We start from the raw sequence: 19,457 nt of genomic DNA, 5'->3' as shown, positions 1-19,457 counted from the left end.
AATATTGCTGTTTTGTTATTGCAAATATTAGCTACACCTTATTTTATTCTTAACAGGAACGTGACTATACTGGAAAATTATTTTTTGCAAAAAAATATAATTTTTTTAATTTTTTTTTGTTGTTTAATTTTTTGTATTCGTTTGTTACTTAAATAAATATAGTGTTGTCTTTTTTTCTGCTGGTTGCTGCCATTGTTAATGAAAAATTCCCAATTAGACGCACTTATTTTAAGTCAAAGAGGCGTGAGAAAAGTAAATACACCTTGTAACTGGCAAATAATTGAGGTTATGACTATAGGAGGAGATGCAATTTAAAAAGTTTTTAAATTTCAAAGTTTAAAGAATAAAATGTTACTTGCATTGTTGAAAGCGATCAGCCAAGTTATTCTTTAAAAAATTCTGGCGATCAAGCAAGTTTTTCTACATAAAAGATACTTTGAGATCATGGTATTACTTGCGATCAAGCTAGCTTTTCTATAGAAAAGTTGCTTGCGATCTAACAAGAAAGTTGCTTGCGATCTTGCGAGTGTATCTATAGAAAAGTTGCTTGTGATCAAGCTAGCTTTTTTGTAGAAAAGTTGCTTGTGATCAAGCTAGCTTTCTATAGAAAGTTGCTTGCGATCAAGCTAGTTTTTCTATAGAAAAGTTGCTTGCGATCAAGCTAGTTTTCTATAGAAAAGTTGCTTGCGATCAAGCTAGTTTTTCTATAGAAAAGTTGCTTGCGATCAAGCTAGTTTTTCTATAGAAAAGTTGCTTGCGATCAAGCTAGTTTTTCTATAGAAAAGTTGCTTGCGATCAAGCTAGTTTTTCTATAGAAAAGTTGCTTGCGATCAATCAAGGTTTTCTATAGAAAAATTGCTTGCGATCAAGTTAGCTTTTCTATACAAAAGTTTCTTGTGCTCAAGATAGCTTTTCTATAGAAGAGATGCTTGTGATCAAGCTAGCTTTTCTATAGAAAAGTTGCTTGTGTTTAAGCTAGCTTTTCTATTGAAAAGTTGCTTGTGTTTAAGCTAGCTTTTCTATAGAAAAGTTGCTTGTGTTTAAGCTAGCTTTTCTACAGAAAAGTAGCTTGTGATCAACTAACTTTTTTTATAGAAAAGTTGATAGCTTTTCTATAAAAAGGACGCTTGTGATCAAGCTAGCTTTTCTATAGATAAGTTTCTTGCGATTAAGTTATCTTTTCTATAGAAAAGTTTCTTGTGCTTAAGCTTAGCTATTCTATAGAAAAGCTGCTTGCGATCAAGCATATTCTCCTAAGGAAAATTGTGGCTTACTTTAAATATTTGGCCCATCTCAATTTATCATATACTTTTAAAGTTTTTTTTTTTTGTATAAACTATTTAACAAAACAGTACACCAAGCGATTAGCGTCACTAAAAACTTCAGAAATAACAATAAAAAATTATCATAATTCCATAAATGATGTGGCACTTGTTGTGTTTGTCTGTTTCAAATAAATAAATCATACTTATGCAAATGATCATGACGATCGTCATTATCACAATCAACTCTCTAAACAAAAGTGAGAAAAACAACAACGAAAAAGATGAAAAATGTAGTCATGGCGCTTAAATAGAATAAACAGCAGCAGCAGCAAAAACACGACTTATAACAAATAACACCTTTTAACATGTTAATTTGCTAATTTAACAGAAACATGACAAACTCTATTGTTTTGAAGACTGGAGACCACCAACCACCAACGAAGCAACCGAAAACACCCAAGATTCAGTTAGACACACAAACAGCCGAACAACCAACCAACCAACCAACCATTGTGGCCGGCCACAAACGTTTAAAAACACCTACTCGAAAACAACGAAATATTTAACAAATGGATCTTTCTAATGATCTTGCTAATAAAATAACATATTTTGGACAATGCATCTACATAACAAAAGTTAAAAAAAAAACATAAATTATTTTCAGAAGTTTGAAAACTTGTTAATTAAATTTAAAAAAGTAGAAAAATATTCCCTGTTAATAAATATTTCAAACTCTTTTTTTTTCTCTTTTCAAATCTATAACAAGTGTATTATGAAAAGTAAATAAATATTTAACAAATGAATAAATAAACAAACACCTAATACATGTGACAGCTACAGGAACTGACCATCTAAAAAACAAATAACAGTAAGAAAACCCAAGAACTGACCAACCTCAAGTTAAATTTACTTAAGGCATAATTTTCATAGAATGACACATCATGATCAGCACATCCAGACAAACACCTGCCGCCTTGATCTGCCTTCACACGCACAAATACAATGAGGACAAGAGCGGTGTGTGTCATTTTTTATTAAGTAAACAAATTTGATTTGTGTTCTGGGGAATAATTTTCGTTGTTTTTTCTTTATTCTGAAGAGGTTTAAACTGAGTTTTATTTACTTAAAAACTTATTGAATTTAGAAAAAAAAAAAAAAACAAAATTTGATGGCATACACACTTTTGATTTTTAAGAGTTTGAAACGTGGTGTGATTTATAATGAATTAAAAAGAAATTAATTTTAATTTTCACATGAAAGAATCGAAGTCAAATATAGAATTTGAAAAAATTTTTTGTAAAAGTCACATGTAAAGCAAGTTTTAATGTAAAAAGGCTGCTTGATAGAAAGCAAGTTTTTCCATAAAAAAGTTGCTTGATTGAGAGCAAGTTTTTGTATAGAAAAGTTGCTTGGATCAGAGCAAGGTTTTCTATAGAAAAAATACTTAATTTAGAGTTTTTCTATAGAAAAGTTGCTTAATTCAAAGCAAGTTTTTCTATATTCAAGTTGCTTGATTCAGATTCTATAGAAAACTGCTTAATTTATAGAAAGTTTTCTACAGCAAATTTGCTATATTGATAGTAAATGTTTGTATAGAAAACAATTTTTATAGAAAATGACACGATAAAAGTCGCTTGAATGAAAGTTGCTTGTTTGAAAGCAAGTTTTTCCATAGAAGAGTTGCTTGATTGAGAGCAAGTTTTTCAATAAAAACGTTGCTTGATTCAGAGCAGGTTTTTCAATAGAAAAGTTGCTTGGATCAGAGCAAGTTTTTCTATAGAAAAAATACTTAATTTGGGTCAAGTTTTTCTATATTGAAGTTGCTTGATTCAGAGCAAGTTTTTCAATAGAAAAGATGCTTAATTCGGACCAAGTTTTTCTATATTAAAGCTGCTTGATTCAGATTAAGTTTTTCTAAAGTTTCTTGATTCAGAGCAAATTTTTCTATGGAAAAATGCTTAGTTTAGAGCATTGAATGAAAGTTGCTTGGTGAAGAGCAAATTTTTCCATAGAAAAGTAGCTTGACTTAGAGCAAGTTTTTTTACGAAAAAGTTGCTTGATGGAAAGAAACATTTTCATTATAAAATTTTTTTGTTTTTCTATATAAATGTTGCTTAATTGCTCGACTGAAGGCAACATTTTATTTAGGAAAGTTGCTCGATTGAAGGCAATGTTTTATTTAGAAAAGTTTCCTAATACGAATAACTCATTTTTGGAAATTTTCCAATATAAATTCTATTTCATAGAATTCTATTTTCATAGAATAGAATCTATGAAAATTTTTCTCATATTTTCTTTTGAAGTTTATTTTGCTGAATCTATTTCGTCTTCTCTTCTCTTTGTAAAAAAACACCGACAATCTGGTCGATTTTTTTCATAAATGTCAATTTATCGGCTGTTTAATCTTGCAGCATGTGTGTGATCTTTTTTCTAATTCTGTTGATTTTTCTAATAAAATTACGACATCACAAGCAAAATATTTGAATAAGAAATTTTCATATATTTATTAAACTTAATTGAAAGCTGTAGTTGAAAGTGTTAATGAAACATTTGCAATGAGTTGGTATAAAAATGAAAGAAAAAACAAATAAATATCGTCACAGAAATGTAAAGAAAAAGGCTCAATAAAAAATTTGTTGAAAGAAAATCTTAGAAAAAATTAGAAGAAATTATTTTTATCTTTTTATATTTCTATTTAAACTTGAATGCATTCTATTTAATTAACCTTTACTTACATTTTAATTCATTATTTATTTAAGATTGCGAAAAAAATCAACAAACAAACATCAAATGAAAACAAAATGCTCTTAACTCTGCATGTAATAAATCTTGGCCGAAATTACAAATCATTTTTATCTCACCTAAATTTGTGTTTTTTTGAGCAAATTTTTTTCCCCCAAATAATTTACATTTATGAAAAACAGTTTATTTTTCTTAAATTTTAATACTATTTAACGAAAAACAAGATTTTTTAATAATTTTTAGCTATTTGTTGTTAAACAAATAAACATTTTTTTTTTTTTTGTTGAAAAAAAAAAAACATTTGAAAAATTCATTATCTAGAGTGTAGTATCTAGTATTTAGGTTTCTTTGAATCTCAAGCAGTGCACCCCTGCTTAAGAATACAAATATTGGCCGAGTTGTCGAATCGTCTTGTGAAAATAAACTTTTCTATGTTAAGTAAATAAAAGTGTGTTAAAGAAAAATATACAAAGATTTAATAATATTTTTTTTAATTGACTCTTATGGTGAATGAAATTTAGCAAAAGGCGTCACGTCGGTCGGTGGCCAGTCTTTTCGTTTCTTATGGGCGCTAGCATTGTTGTAAGTAAACTTGTTCTAGAGAAAGTATTTTAAGTGGAAAAACTATACTAAATGGATGAAACTAATTTTCCTAAAGAAAGTGTTTAAATTGAAAGCAACTTTCCTATTGAGAAGTTGCTTGACTAACAGCAACTTTTCATAGAGAACGGTTTTTCTTAAAGAAGAGATTCTTGTATTAAGGCAACTTTTTCTGTAGAAAAGTTGCTTGTTTTGAAGAAACTTTTGCTATAGAAAAGTTACCAGATTTGCTTGTTTTCAGGCAACTTAGAAAAGTTGCTTGTTATGCAACTTTTCTATAGAAAAAAAGTTCGTCGTTTTAAATCAACTTTTCCTCAAGAAAAGTTGTCTATTTGAAACAACTTTTTCTATAGAAAAATTAGCTGTTTTAAAACAACTTTTCCTATGGGGAAAGTTGCTTGTTTTCAGGCGACTTTCTCTATAAAGAAATTGTCTATTTGAAACAACTTTTTCTATAGAAAAATTAGCTATGAGAAAGTTGCTTGTTTTCAGGCGACTTTTACCATAAAAAAGTTGCTTATTCTGAAGCAACTTTTACTATAGAAAGCTTTTTTTGGAAAGTTCTTCGTTTTATGTCAGTTCTTCATAAAGAAGAACTGAAGCATATTTTTCTGTAGAAAAGTTGCTTGTTTGGAAGCAATTTTTTCTTACAAAAGTTTGTCGTTTTGAAGAAAATTTGTCTGTAGAAAAGTTGTTCCTTTAAAGCAACTTTTTTTGTAGAAATATTGATTGTTTCGAAGCAACAATATTACCAAGAAGTTGCTAATTTTGAGTTGCAACGTTTTCTACTGAAATTTCCTGTTGAAATGTTGTTTTTTTTTTTGAAGCTACTTTTTCTACAGAAAAGTTGTGAAAATTGTTAACAAATTTTCTTAAAGAAAGTTGTTAAATTGAAAGCAACTTTCCTATTAAGAAGTTGCTTGACTGACAGCAACTATTCATAGAGAATGGTTTTTCCTAAAGAAGAGATGCTTGTGTTAAGGGTACTTTTTCTATAGAAATGTTTCTTTTTTTGAAGCAACTTTTTCAGTAGAAGTTTGAAAACAAGCAAGTTTGTCTTGCTTGTTTTCAGGCGACTTTTTCCATAAAAAAGTTGCTTATTCTGAAGCAACTTTTCCTGCTCAAAGCATTTTTTGGAAAAGTTCCTCGTTTTAAGTCATTTCTTCATAAAGAAGAGATGCTTGTATTGAAGCCTCTTTTTCTATAGAAAAGTTCTTCGTTTTGAGTCAGTTTTTCCTAAAGATGAGATGCTTGTATTGAAGCATATTTTTCTGTAGAAAAGTTGCTTGTTTGGAAGCAAAGGTTATTTGATTCAAGGCAACTTTTTAAAGCAACTGTTGCTGTAAAAACGTATTGATGTTGAAGCAACTTTTTTTTCCAAAAAAAGTTTATTTAAAAGTTGCTTGCTTTCAGCAGTTTTTCTTCATTAAAAAGTCGCTAGAATTCATTTTTATTTAATAAATAATCAAAATATAATTTCATTAAGTGTAACGTAATGGTTTATCAAGTGTAACAATCAATTATTTTCAATTGAATTTCAAAACTACAAATCGATTATGCAAATTTTTCATACTAATTTCCAATGAATTTTGTGTAGGTTTCAGAAAAAATAAAACTAATCAATGAATATTCAAATGATTTTTAAATTTTATACTAAACATTTGTATAGAAAAAAAATCTGTATATAATCTGAACATTATTTCTATTTAAAACAAGTGCAAAGAACAAACATTGCATTTGCATTTGTTTGTTATCGCTGTTAATAAAATCATTGAATTAATTTGAATTTCGGTGACACCCTATAATTTGTAGTGATGTCGATTTTTATCACTAGAAGTCAGTTGAGCGAACGTTGGCAGTGTATAGAATTTCAATTTGAAATGCTTTGCTTTGCTTTGGTTCGGTTCAGCTTAGTTCAGTTGATGGCGATATTTTCTTAGTTTTTATTGTTAATCTCAAGTGTTGTTGTTCAATTAAAGGTGTTAGGAAACTTGTGGTTGTTGTTTTATAATTTGTATTGTTATTTAAACTTAAATAAAACAGCTGGAGGTTTATTTTATGAGATTTTATTATCGACAAAATTATTGAGCATCATGTTATTTTATTGATATCATAAAATTATTGATTTAAAACTAACAGCGATGACAGGGTTGAACTAACGGAAGGAGTAACTTATGATGAGTATCTTAGAGAAACAAACAATTTTTAATTTAATTTTAAGATTTTTTTTTTTAAATTTAAATCTCTGTTTCTTTTTCTATATTTTCATGACTCAACCAAAACTTCCTTCCTTCTTTACACCCACATGTTTACAATCACAATGAACAATAACAACAAACTATAGGGCTGAGGGCTCTAATATTTTACTTGATCCATATTTAATGTGTAAAAGACACGTCGTCTACGTGGTAAAATGGCTGAAATTTGCCGACACGATTCTGCCCTGCTAAAAGAGATCATCAACGGCATTAATCTAGGCTTCCGAGAATGTGAATTTCAATTTCGAAATCGTCGCTGGAATTGCACAACTTTACGCAAAAGCATGAGGAAAATCTTAATGAGAGGTAAGAACTATATATTTAGATATAAATTGGTATTCTTCATCAACACCAACAACAACAAAATACAAAATACATCTTCCCTTTTTTGTAATTTATTTAATTTTATTTTCTTATTTTTAAATAAAGAACTTTGTCTAAAGCTCAGGAAAACGTGTAAATATCTGTGTGATTTAATTTCAATTTCTGCTCACATTTTTCTACAAGAATTGTGAGTAAGAAAGATCCTTTGTTTTGTTGGATTTTAGTGCTGTTAGTTTTCATTTGTATGATGATGAGGCAGAAATAGTCAGAAGATGACATTAGACCCTGTTAACCCATTATTATTGTGGACAAAAAAAAAAGAAACCGTTTTGTAATTTGTTTAGAGAACTAGGAAAAACATTAAATGTTACCATCTACACAATATTCATTCAACTACTTGAAGGCACTTGTAAGAACTTACAGGGTTTTGAATAAATGATTTCATTTAGTTTAAAGAAAGTGTCCAAGGTTTAGATTACACCAAATGAGCTTTCTAATAATGACATTTATAGAAAATATTTTACATGAACTTTTCGGAAAAAGAGCTTTTAATTGTTACAAAAGCTTTATTATCCTAGATCAAGCTTATTTTTTTCAAGTGTGGATGAACTTTATGATTAAGTTGTAATTCATTAAAAATTATTTGTTTTGCTTATTTTTGCAAGAAAACTTTTTGTTTACAACTTAGAGCTTTTAAAAATTGCTGTGTTACTAAAAGTTTAGTTTCTGAGAATAGCTTTCTTGTTAGGAACATGTTTAAGTTTTTAGGGGAAAAGCTTATTTTTGTAACAAAACTTTCATTTAGCTTATTCGAACCTAGGAAGTTTTTTTTTGGCAAATTGCAATAAGAATTTCCATGAGCTTGCAAAAATTAGCAAACGTTTATTTAAAAACTTATTTTTATAAACTTGTTTGCAAATGCTTTTTTAAAGCAATATTTTTGAAAAAGCTTTTTAAAGCTTTAGTTTTGAAAAACTTTTTTAAAGCTTTATGTTTGAAAAGCTTTCGTAATGCTTTATTTTTGAAAAAGCTTTTTTTAAAGCTTTAATTTTGAAAAAACTTTTTTAAAACTTAATTTTTGAAAAAGCTTTTGTAAAGCTTTATTTTTGAAAAAGCATTTGTAAAGCTTTATTTTTGAAAAAGCTTTATTTGTAAAGGCTTTAGTAAAGTTTTCTTTTTGTAAAAGCTTTATTTTTTAAAGCTTTATTTTTGTAAAGACTTTATTTTTGTTAAAGCTTTCGTTTTATAAAGATTTTTTGTAAAAGCTTTATTTTTGTTAAAGCTTTCATTTATAAATGCTTTTATAAAATTAGCTTTTAGTAAAAGCTTTTATAAAGCTCTATTTTTCAAAATCTAACATAAAGCTTTATTTTACTAAAAGCTTTTCTAAGGCTTTCCTTTTGTAAATGCTTCTATACAGCTTTTTTTTGCAAAATTTTATATAGAGCTTTCTTTATATTAAAATTGTATAAAGGTTTACTTTTGTAAAAGCTTTTTATCAAGTTTTATTTTTGTAAAACATACATATTTGAAGTTATTACTATCTTCCTAAACCTTTTCAGTAACAAAACTTTCATTTAGCTTTTTTGAACTTAGGCAGTTTTTGTGGCAAATTACAGTAAGAATTTCCATGAGCTTCCTAAAATTAGCAAAAAGTTTTTTTAAAAGCCTTTTTTTAACTTTTATAAAGTTTATAAACACTGTAAAAGCTTTTAAAAAGCTTAATTTTTTATAAAGATTTTTTAAAGCTTTATTTTTGAAAAAAGTTTGTTTAAAAGCATTAATTTTGAAAAAGCTCTTGTAAAACTTAATTTTTGAAAAAGTTTTTTATAGCTTTCTTTTTGAAAAAGCTATTGTAAAGACTTTAATAAAGTTTTTTTTTGTAAAAGCTTTATGTTTGTTAAAGCTTTCTTTTATAAAGCTCTAAATTTCAAAATCGTACATAAAGCTTTATTTTACTGAAAGCTTTTCTAAGGTTTTCCCTTTGTAAAAGCTTCTATACAGCTTTGTTTTGCAAAGTTTCATATAGAGCTTTCTTTATGCTAAAATTTTATAAAGTTTTATTTTGTAAAAGCTTTTTATAAAGTTTAATATTTGTAAAAGCTTTTATACATATTTGAAGTTATTACTATCTTCCTAAACCTTTTCAGTGACATTTAGTTTTACTAGCGGAAAAAATCTTATATTTTTGAGTACTTTAAAAGCCTTTAATAAACTTTTACAAATTAATTATTTGCTCAATTTACTTTATTACTAAAGTGTTAAAAAATCCATTAAATTGCAAATTAATTAAAAATAAATGATTTCAAAATTTAAATATCTGTTAAATAAATTATATTAAACAGCAACTACGAGCACAAGAATGTAAAAATTATTCACTCTACTAAGGACTGAGTATAAGTTAAATTTGTGAAATTTTTTCAAAAATATCGCTCTAGAATTTAGAAAAAACTGAAAAGTTTTTAATATTTTAACTTTAAATCACAAACATTTTTAAAGTTTAAATTAAAACGAACGAAAAATCTTTAGGATATTTTCTAATCGCCGTCCTTAACATAAAATCGTAGCTAAATCATGGTAATTGTTAATGTCGTGTAGTTTTTTTATAGTTGTTGTTTTTTTTTTGTGTCGTTGTTGTGTTGATTTTTATTTAGTTTTATAAACATGTTACAAATTAACTTCATTATTATGCAGTGTTGACAACACTGTGTGTGCTACAAACAAAAAATAACTAAACTAAACCAAATCAAGATCAACTCAAACTTAAACTCCAACAATATCACCACCATCACCAGCAATAACAGGAGAAGAGACATCATCATCATCAGCAACACATTGCATTACACTTTTTTGTTGTTTGTATGCATTACAGCAGGCACGTTAATTTACATATACTCACACTCATACACACTTGTATACTTTAAAACTGCATTGCCCAGTAGTTCTGATAGCCTATACCAAACTAGTTTTTTTTGTCTATCACTAAGGGTTAGTTGTGTAAATAATAGTTAAGACGAAAATGTATTGTTTTTTAAATGGCATTTCGAAATGACTACCATTTAGATTACTTAAAGACACAAAAGAGACAATGGATTCTATGTTCTATTACTTGTAATGTGTGAAGTAATCAATTGAGTTTTCTTAGTGTTCTTAGATATAAGCGAATTGGTCTTGGGATTTCTAAAAAGTTAGTCATTTTATCCATTCAATTACAGAATTGATAGTGAACCTTCTATAACATCATGATGTTATATATGTATTGGATCTAGAACAGGTTCTCTATTCCAGAAAAATAGTCTGCAGACTAGTTCGTATGTATACCTCTTCCCTCTAGACCAGGGTAAAATACTCATAAAAAGGATTACTTAACCAACCCTAAAACCGAGAGGTACACAGTGTAAGTCTTTCTGTGTGTCTGTGCTATGTAAATGTGATGTAGATCGCTGGGTTTTGATCTTTCACTTGTTGTTGTTGTCTATTAGCGCGGCGCTTTGTATGATTTCGTTTTTTCTTTTACAGGAAAACGATTGTTGTCATGTAAAATGTGTGTGTAAAGCAAGTGTTGACATGTTTAGTTAAACAAAGTGAATTAAAGTTTTTATTATTTTTTTGTTCATTTTGTCGTACTCTTGTTGTTAAAATTGCATGGAAAATAATAAGAAAAAAGGCAGACAGACAGATGGACAGACGGACGGACGGACGAGTAATAAGTGCACAACAATAACTTAAATTAACACTGCATAAATTAATGTGAGTTTTATAAAACTATTAGGTTTAGTTTTTTGCTTGGATTTTTTTATAAAAAATAAAAACGTAAATACTTCAAAAAGTTTTGTGTCGAATGAGTCAGAAGGTAATTGAAGTTAAGTTGCAGCTACGAGGGAAAATGTAAATAGATATAATTAAAAATTATCAATTTTTAGTTAAAAGGAGCCAAGGAGCAAAAAATTTAGGAATTTTGCTCCAAAGTTTTATTTGCAAATTATAACAAATTGAAAGCAATGGACACTACAAATTGACACCAAACTGTTTATAATTTTTCAATACCATCCGTTGTCAAACTATATACATACGTATGACAACACTAATGTTGACAACATTGCAACAATTCGTTGTCAAAATCAAAATTTTGTACTCATCCGTTGTCTAAATGTTAACAAACGTGGTAAGCAACGGATTGTTTGTCAATAGTGAGCTTACCACGGATGTGTATAAAATTTTGATTTCGACAACGAATTGTTGCAATGTTAACAACGTTGCGTTGTCAACATTACATAGTGTTGTTGCACGTATGTATTTTAAACTCTTTGGTGTCAATTTGCTAACAGGCGTGTATATTTCCTTTTCCCTCTGTGTAGATCCAGTTTTCACAGTCTACTTAGGAACACGTCAAGATCACTGAGAAGACGGGTATTGAGAACTTTTAGGTACTATCAGTTTTAGGTCACTGAACGGTTTCAGTTTCCAAACTCTACTTAAAAATACGTGAAGATAACTCAAGAAGAGAGTTTTGAGATCCCTCAGCTATTCTATGGTCACTGAATATTGTATTCAAAATCCTGTGATTAAGTTCCTTATAAAATACTTTCAAACTATACCTATTATGTCTTTATAAGGCTTAAAAAATAAATTATAATAAATCCCCTTTTAAACACAGAAAAAAAGTCACTTAATCTTTAAAACTTCTTGGTCAAGAGGGTTTGTTTCATAATTTTTAAGACCCTAAATTAATCAACTTAATACCCAATGACATTGATTCACTTAAAAGCAAACCATTTAGACAACTTTAGTGAAAAGCTAAAGACAATTTCACTAAATAAACCACAATTTACACCAAAAGACAGCGAACAGAACCAGAAGAAGGAAAAGCCTAAAAAATCACAACTAAATTTGGAGTTGTGCAGAGAAAAAGAAACTTCTTCTAAGAAAGAATAATGTTTGTAGCCGGTTGAGAGCAATAAAACACAATAATTTAGTTGGAACAGTAAAACTAAAGCATAAAGTCTATACTCTTGTAAATTAAACGAAAGAAAGATTTTATACAAGTAATAAACTTGACTAAATCCTTGTGTTTGTACTTGATAAAGTATTTTGGTCATTTGTTTCGCACTTTGTCTCTTACCCTCTTCGGCTGTAATTGCCAGTGTTAAAGCTCTCTTAAACAATTGATATTCGTAATAAATTTCGCATTAGTTAACTAAGTTGGACATTTAAATTGTTACCCATGACACTTGGTATTTTGTTTGTCTTCATCTGTCCGTCCGTCCAGACAACTTTTAAATTGAATTGAAAGAAGATCAAACAGCCTATAAAAGTGTAACAAGCAGTAATTCCAACAACAACATGAAGAACTGCAATATCTGTAATGAGTTTAAAATACATTTAAAAACTAAAAGTTGACAGATTGACACAAAACGTAAGGAAACACAATGAAACGTAACGCATTTGTACGTAATGGATGGATATTTAGTTTAACTTTAAAAAAAAAAGGCACACAAAACCTCTTCAAGAATATTGAAACAAACGAATTTTTCTTTCTTGCGTTTTAAATCAATTGTAATTCGCATTTGTTAAGAAGAAGGTGTAAGTAGTAGGTGCTGCATTTAGTAACCCAATAAACATAATTTCATAGGATTAACAAATTCTGGTTTTAAAGGAGTTTTTAGTGAAAACTTGCAAAAAGTTTGTAGTTCTGACTGTAGCCCAGTCTATAGTCCCGACTATAGTCAAGTCAGCAGTCCCCACTATAGTGCATTTTATAGTCCTGTCTATAGTCTCAACTATAGGCCAGTTTATAGTGTCGACTATAGCTTACTTTATAATCCTGATTATAGTCAAGTCTATAGTATAGTCTATAATTCAGATTATAGTCCAGTTTTTACTCCAGACTATAGTCCAGTCTAAGTTCCAGACTATAGTCCAGTCTAAGTTCCAGACTATAGTCTAGTCTATAGTCCAGACTATAGTCTAGTCTATAGTCCAGACTATAGTCTAGTCTATATAGTCCAGACTATAGTCTAGTCTTTAGTCCAGACTATAGTCTAGTGTTTAGTCCAGACTATAGTCTAGTGTTTAGTCCAGACTATAGTCTAGTCTATAGTCTAGTCTATAGTCCAGACTATAGTCTAGTCTATAGTCCAGACTATAGTCTAGTCTATAGTCCAGACTATAGTCTAGTCTATAGTCCAGACTATTGTCCAGTCTTTCTAGATTATAGTCTAGTCCAGACTATAGCCAAGTCTATAGTATAGACTACAGCCAAGTCTGTAGTCCAGTCTATAGTCAACACTATAGCCAAGTCTATAGTCCAGTATATAGTAGTTTAGACTATAATTTAGCCCACAGTCAAGCTATAGTTTAGTCTGTAGATCAGACTGTAGTCTAGTTTATAATCCAAACTATGATCCAATCTATAGTTACAGTCCAGGCAATTATCATGTCCATAGTCCTCTCCATAGCCCAAAGTAAAGTCAAGGTTATTATAGTACTAACTTTACTATATTATAGTATCTCTGTATAATGTTTGCTGGGTAATCTACAGCCACTGACTGAGACACAGCAATTTAATCCACGTTTAAACTTTGTTATTTATTACTGATGATGATTTGAGAAGGTTTTCTTTTCGTTTTTTTTTTTTTTGTGTTGGGATCATGCGGCAATTATATGCAAGTGATTGTCCCTGTTTATGGCACGTTAAATATTACAACATGTATGAACAAATGTATGAAGATTTTTTTTTTCAAGAAAACTGTTGACACTCATTCACAAGCTCATACCATATAGATGTAAACTACTTACAACTTCTCTTCACAAACGATTTTTTGTTTTTTACAAAAAAGTAGCAAGTGAGGGGTAAGAAAAAGATTTAACACACATTTTAACAAATATTTGCTTTAAAGTTTTATAACCATCAGGGTGTTGAAGGTACTCAAAGACCTCATCAGTAGCAAAAAGTTCTTTTGTTTGGTATGATCTTCCAGTATATAAGTTTTTGGTGTTACAAGCGGCTTTTGTTTAACTGCAATTCTTTAGCAAAATCTTTTAAAACTTCTTGGCCAGCCATATAGCAATTCGAAATTTTTTTTTTCCTTCTTCTTCTTCTGCATCTCTTTCAAACATTTGTTAACTTGTCTTGGTGTTATTAGGCTGAGTGGATAGTGATGACTTGGCTGGATGGCTGGCTGTTCGGATCGTTTTTGGCCGGCCATAATTTATTTAAATTGACAGCATGGATGCTCATTTTAAGCGCTATTCATCAGGTTTTATTATGCAACTTGATGGATGATGTGGTTTTGTCTTTTGAATGACAGTATGTATTGCAAATTGTTGCAATAATTAGTTAAAACATACAATGAGTGAACGAATGAATAAATAAATGAATGAATGAATGAAGGCATGAATACATATGAATAAGTAAAATGGTAAATGTTTTATAATGAAACTTGCAGTTTGTAGTTTTAACACAAAATATATTATTTTTCGTATAATGAAGATTAAGAGTTGAAGTTAAAAAGTGATTTGATTATTTGGTAATTAGAAGTAACAAAGGAATATCTGGCTAAATAAGACTTAAGAATTTCTTTAAAGAAATATATTTTTAAAGCAATCATAAACCGTTATATGTGTGAGCTTCTGACTGAACTATAGTATGGACTAAATATTTCTTGATGTTCAGGACAATAGACGACAGAACTATAGATTGCAATATAGTTAGACATATAGACTAGTCTATAGTCAAGCATGTAGACAGGCCTATAGAATGGACTTTAATAAGTCTGAACTATATGCTGGAATATTAAGTCTGGAATATGGCCTGTAGTATATAGTTGACTATTGATTGAACTATATTCTGGACTATAGACTGAATAATAGTCAGGCATATAAAATGGACTGTAGTACAACTGAGCTGGAGTCTGGACTAAGGACAAGATTATTGAAAGGATTACTGGACTGAGCTTTATTCTGGACTATATAAAGAGCTATACATTGAACTATAGTCAGGACTACAGACAGGAAAATAGTCTGGACTATAGACCGGCTTATAGACAAGATTGAAGACTATAGCCTGAAGTACAAAGTTTAATATAGACTGAACTATAGACTGGACTAGAATTATATTCCGGATTATAAACTGGACAATAACTGTGGGCTCTAGTTGCTATAAAGTTGCTATATTCACTAATAATCGAAATGCACACATTTCACTGTCATATTTCTAAAAATAAATGCAATTTTTTACAAATAACTGTAATCAGGAAAATATAAAATAAATAACTATAAAGAAAGTGCCGGTAAGTGACAAAAAACCCAGAGTTGGTGGGTGAAGTCACTTGAAAGTCATTAAAAATACATAGACAAACGAAAATCCCCATAATATTTATTAATTAACAACAAATAATATTTACAACTCATAGAAATTAACAAATAAATAAAATAAACAAATAATAAAAAAACAACAAAAAATATTTTAAAACAAAAGAAGTCATGTTTCACTTCACTACCGTCCGACTGATGACAGTTCATACTAAATACGTGTGTGTGAACAAAAAAAAAACAACAAAACATAAATAAATTTATTTCTGTTAAATTTGACAACTGACATAAGAAAAGTGTCAAAATGAACAGAAACAAAATACGTAAAACACGTCAAAAGTGTGTAAATAAATAATAATATTAAAAAAAAAAACTCTTGCAAATGCAAATAGTATAAACTTGCTAAATAATGCTAATTACTCATTGAATCGTTTAACATTATTTATATGACACATGTAAACATACATAGGTATATGTAGGTATACTATACATACAAATATATGACTGGGACTATGAATGAATTGACACCTTAAGTAAATTAAGATAAAGAAACAGACTGAAATAAAAAATACATATTTAAATAATATAGACTATTGTCAAAAGTGCCAGTATTTAAGTCAATGTGTCATCTAGAATTGAATGACAACTACTCACAACACACATACGAACACTCATATCGTGCATTAATGTTGTCAGTTTTTACCCAAAGATCGATGACTCTGTCTGTTGCTGTAGTTCGGGAGTTACTTATAACTTTTTAAATTCTCACGATTGTTATTCGTATTTATTTTTCTATTTGCCAGGCATGGATAATTGAAATTTTGAAAAAGAACACTTATTGAACCTAAACTATAAGCTAGTCTATTGACTGGTTTATTGGTTAGTCTATTGATTAGTCTACTGACTAGTTTATTGGATAGTCTATTGATTAGTATATTAGTTTGTTTATTGACCAGTCTAGAGACTAGTCTACGGACTAATCTATTGGCTAATCTATTGACTATTCCATGGACTACAATTAGATAGTCTTTTGATTAGTCTATTGGCTAGTCTATTAACTAGACTTGGCGGCCTATTGTAAAGCCTATTGATTAGTCTTTTGGCTAGTCTATTGACTAGTCCATTGGCTACTCAATTGACCAGCCTATTGACTAGTCTATAGACTAGTTTATGGACTAGTCTATAAGCTAGTCTATAGGCTAGTTTATTGGCTTATATATTGGGTAGCCTATTGGCTAGTCCATGGGCTAGTCTGTTGGCTAGACTATTGACTAGTCTATTAATTAGTCTATTGGATAGTCTATTAAATAGTCTATGGACTAGTCTATTGTCTACTCTGTAAACTAGTCTATTGTCTAGTCTGTTAACTAGTCCATTGCATAGTCTATTGATTAGTCTAGTGTGTTGCCTTGGATTAGTCTATTGAGTAGAGTATTGGCTAGTCCATATACTAGTTCAATTGGTCCATTTGCTAGACTATTGACTTGTCTATTGGCTAGTCTATTGACTAGCCTATGAACTAGCCTATTGACTAGTCTATGGTCTAGTCTATAAACTTGTCTATTGGTTAGTATATTGACTAGTCTATTGGCTACTCTATTGACTAGCCTTTAGACTAGTCTATATCTATTGGCTAGTCTATTGATTAGTCTGTTGGCTAGTCTATTGACAAGCTAGTCTATGGACTAGTTTGTTGGCTAGTCTATTAAATAGTCTATGGACTAGCCTATTTGCTCTAATCTATGAACTAATATATTGACTAATCCATGGACTATTGATTACACTATTGACTAGTCTGTGGATCAGTTTATGGACTAGTTTAGTAACGAGTATATTTATTAGTCTATTGAAAAATCTATGGACCAGATGATAGGTTAGTCCATTGGCTGACTAGTCTGTTGACTATTCATTATCTAAAAATACTGAAAACTAAAATAGTAGTGAATTTACTATTCCTGCTATTTACAAGCAATTTACTTACACGTTTACATTTGTTTTTTATTTCATTTAATTCTATTTATGAACTTACGGATGTTGGGGTACTACACCTGAGATAAATACTAAATATTGGCTTTATAACGTTGTACCTAAACACTACTTCATATATAGTGAAGTAGAGTAGTATTGTATTGCTTAGAGGTGGTGAGTAAGTATGCAAATGAGAACGTGACAAATGTCAAATAGTTGTCACTTTAGAAGTGTGTTTATTTAGCATAATATGAATTTTAAAGTAGCCAGAGCAAATAAAACTAAAATGCAAACGTTTAAGAAAAAATATATCAAACAAATAAACTAGTAATTGTTTATAATAAAAGTTAATTATGATTAATATTAATCTATATAAATCATTTCTTTTATTTCAGATACTCGAGAAACGGGTTTTGTTAATGCCATTACCTCAGCGGGTGTTACTTATGCGGTAACCAAAGCCTGTACTTTGGGCAATTTGGTGGAATGTTCTTGTGACAAAAGCCACTCCAGACGCAATGGTGGTCAACCACAAATGGTTAATGCTGTAACGGCTGTAGCTGCCTTGGAGAAGCAACAGGCGGAATATGAGAGAAATGCTTCAAGGCCGCGCAATAATGCTAATAATAGCCGTAGGGGCGGGGCAGGAGGCGGTGGCAATAGAAGGCGAAAACTTTTGAAAAATATTAAATTTCCCGAGGGCGAATGGGAATGGGGCGGTTGCAGTGATAATGTAAATTTTGGCTTTCGTCATTCGAGAATATTTTTAGATTCTAAATATCGTCGTCGAAGTGATCTGAGGACGTTGGTGAAATTACACAATAATATGGCGGGAAGATTGGTAAGTTGGGTTTATAATAATTTACAGGGAAAGAGAAAAGGCTGAAGTTCTTTAACCCGCGTGTTACCTGGCGATAAATAAAACATTCTTTACTTTTTTCCTTCCAGGCCATTCGAGATTCTATACGTTTGGAATGTAAATGTCATGGCTTATCCGGTTCATGTACCGTCAAAACATGCTGGTTAAAAATGCCCTCATTTCGTGAAGTTTCCTCGCGGCTTAGAGAAAAATTCGATGGTGCCTACAAAGTAGTGCTACGCAATGATGGCAATAGTTTTATGCCCGAAAGTGAAAATGTCAAACAACCCTCAAAATACGATCTAGTATATTCAGATGATTCAGCCGATTTCTGTGCACCTAACATACGAACCGGTTCGTTAGGGACACAAGATCGTGAGTGCAACAGCACCTCTATGGGCGTAGATGGTTGTGAACTTTTATGCTGTAATCGAGGACACAAACATCATATCGTCTCCGAATGGGTTAATTGTAAGTGTGTATTTAAGTGGTGCTGTGAGGTGACTTGTGAAAAATGTCTCGAAAAACGTGAAGTCAATACATGTCTTTAGGAGAGATGGGCGAATATACTTAATAGTTTGTAATGCAAAATAAAAATAAAATCAAGAAGCTTTCCATTACACGTGATAAATTTTAATTATTTATTAACAAAACAAATCTGTTTTAGTGATTAAGTGATTAAAAACGCTATAGTATTCAATTTACTACCTACTTTTTGTATACTTTTTTTTCTTTAATTAATTTTAGTTTTGTTTTATTATATTTAAATGTATTAACGTGATAATATTTGTAATATTTTTTATTATTATTTTTAATTAATTGTTTTTATTTTTAATTTTTGTAAAACTACTAAATACTTAATGTATTTGTGTTAAGTAGGCTAGAATCTCTTATATACATACTTATATATAGTTAAAATACTTATATACACAAGGAAATGTTAAAGGTTATGCATTGTTAACGATGTAACATTTCGATTTGGAATTTTGTAAATAATTTAGTTTAATATAGAAAGTAAAAAAAAAAAACGATTAAAAGAAGTGCTTGTTAAAAGTAGTTTGGTATTTAAAAAAGGTTTATAAAAGAAGTAAGTATTAAAAATATATACATCTGTATATCTAATCTAAC

At 29.6% G+C, this 19,457-nt stretch overlaps 1 protein-coding gene across 1 annotated transcript in view; it reads left to right on the top strand.

Moving 5' to 3' along the window:
* Positions 1-19,035, top strand: part of LOC119608003 (protein Wnt-6-like) — a 43,480-nt gene extending 24,445 nt beyond the window's left edge. The window contains 4 exon segments of the mRNA XM_037962207.1: positions 6,952-6,992; positions 6,995-7,171; positions 17,866-18,311; positions 18,419-19,035. Coding sequence (XP_037818135.1) covers positions 6,952-6,992; positions 6,995-7,171; positions 17,866-18,311; positions 18,419-18,880 — 1,126 coding nt within the window. The 3' untranslated portion in view covers positions 18,881-19,035.
* Positions 19,036-19,457: the final 422 nt, after the last annotated feature.

Source organism: Lucilia sericata, unplaced genomic scaffold (genome assembly GCF_015586225.1).
Source record: "Lucilia sericata isolate MDLA Ls3-8-SP2 unplaced genomic scaffold, ASM1558622v1 Contig000774F_arrow, whole genome shotgun sequence".
Classification (NCBI taxonomy): domain Eukaryota; kingdom Metazoa; phylum Arthropoda; class Insecta; order Diptera; family Calliphoridae; genus Lucilia; species Lucilia sericata.
This window is presented reverse-complemented; position numbering and strand designations above follow the sequence as displayed.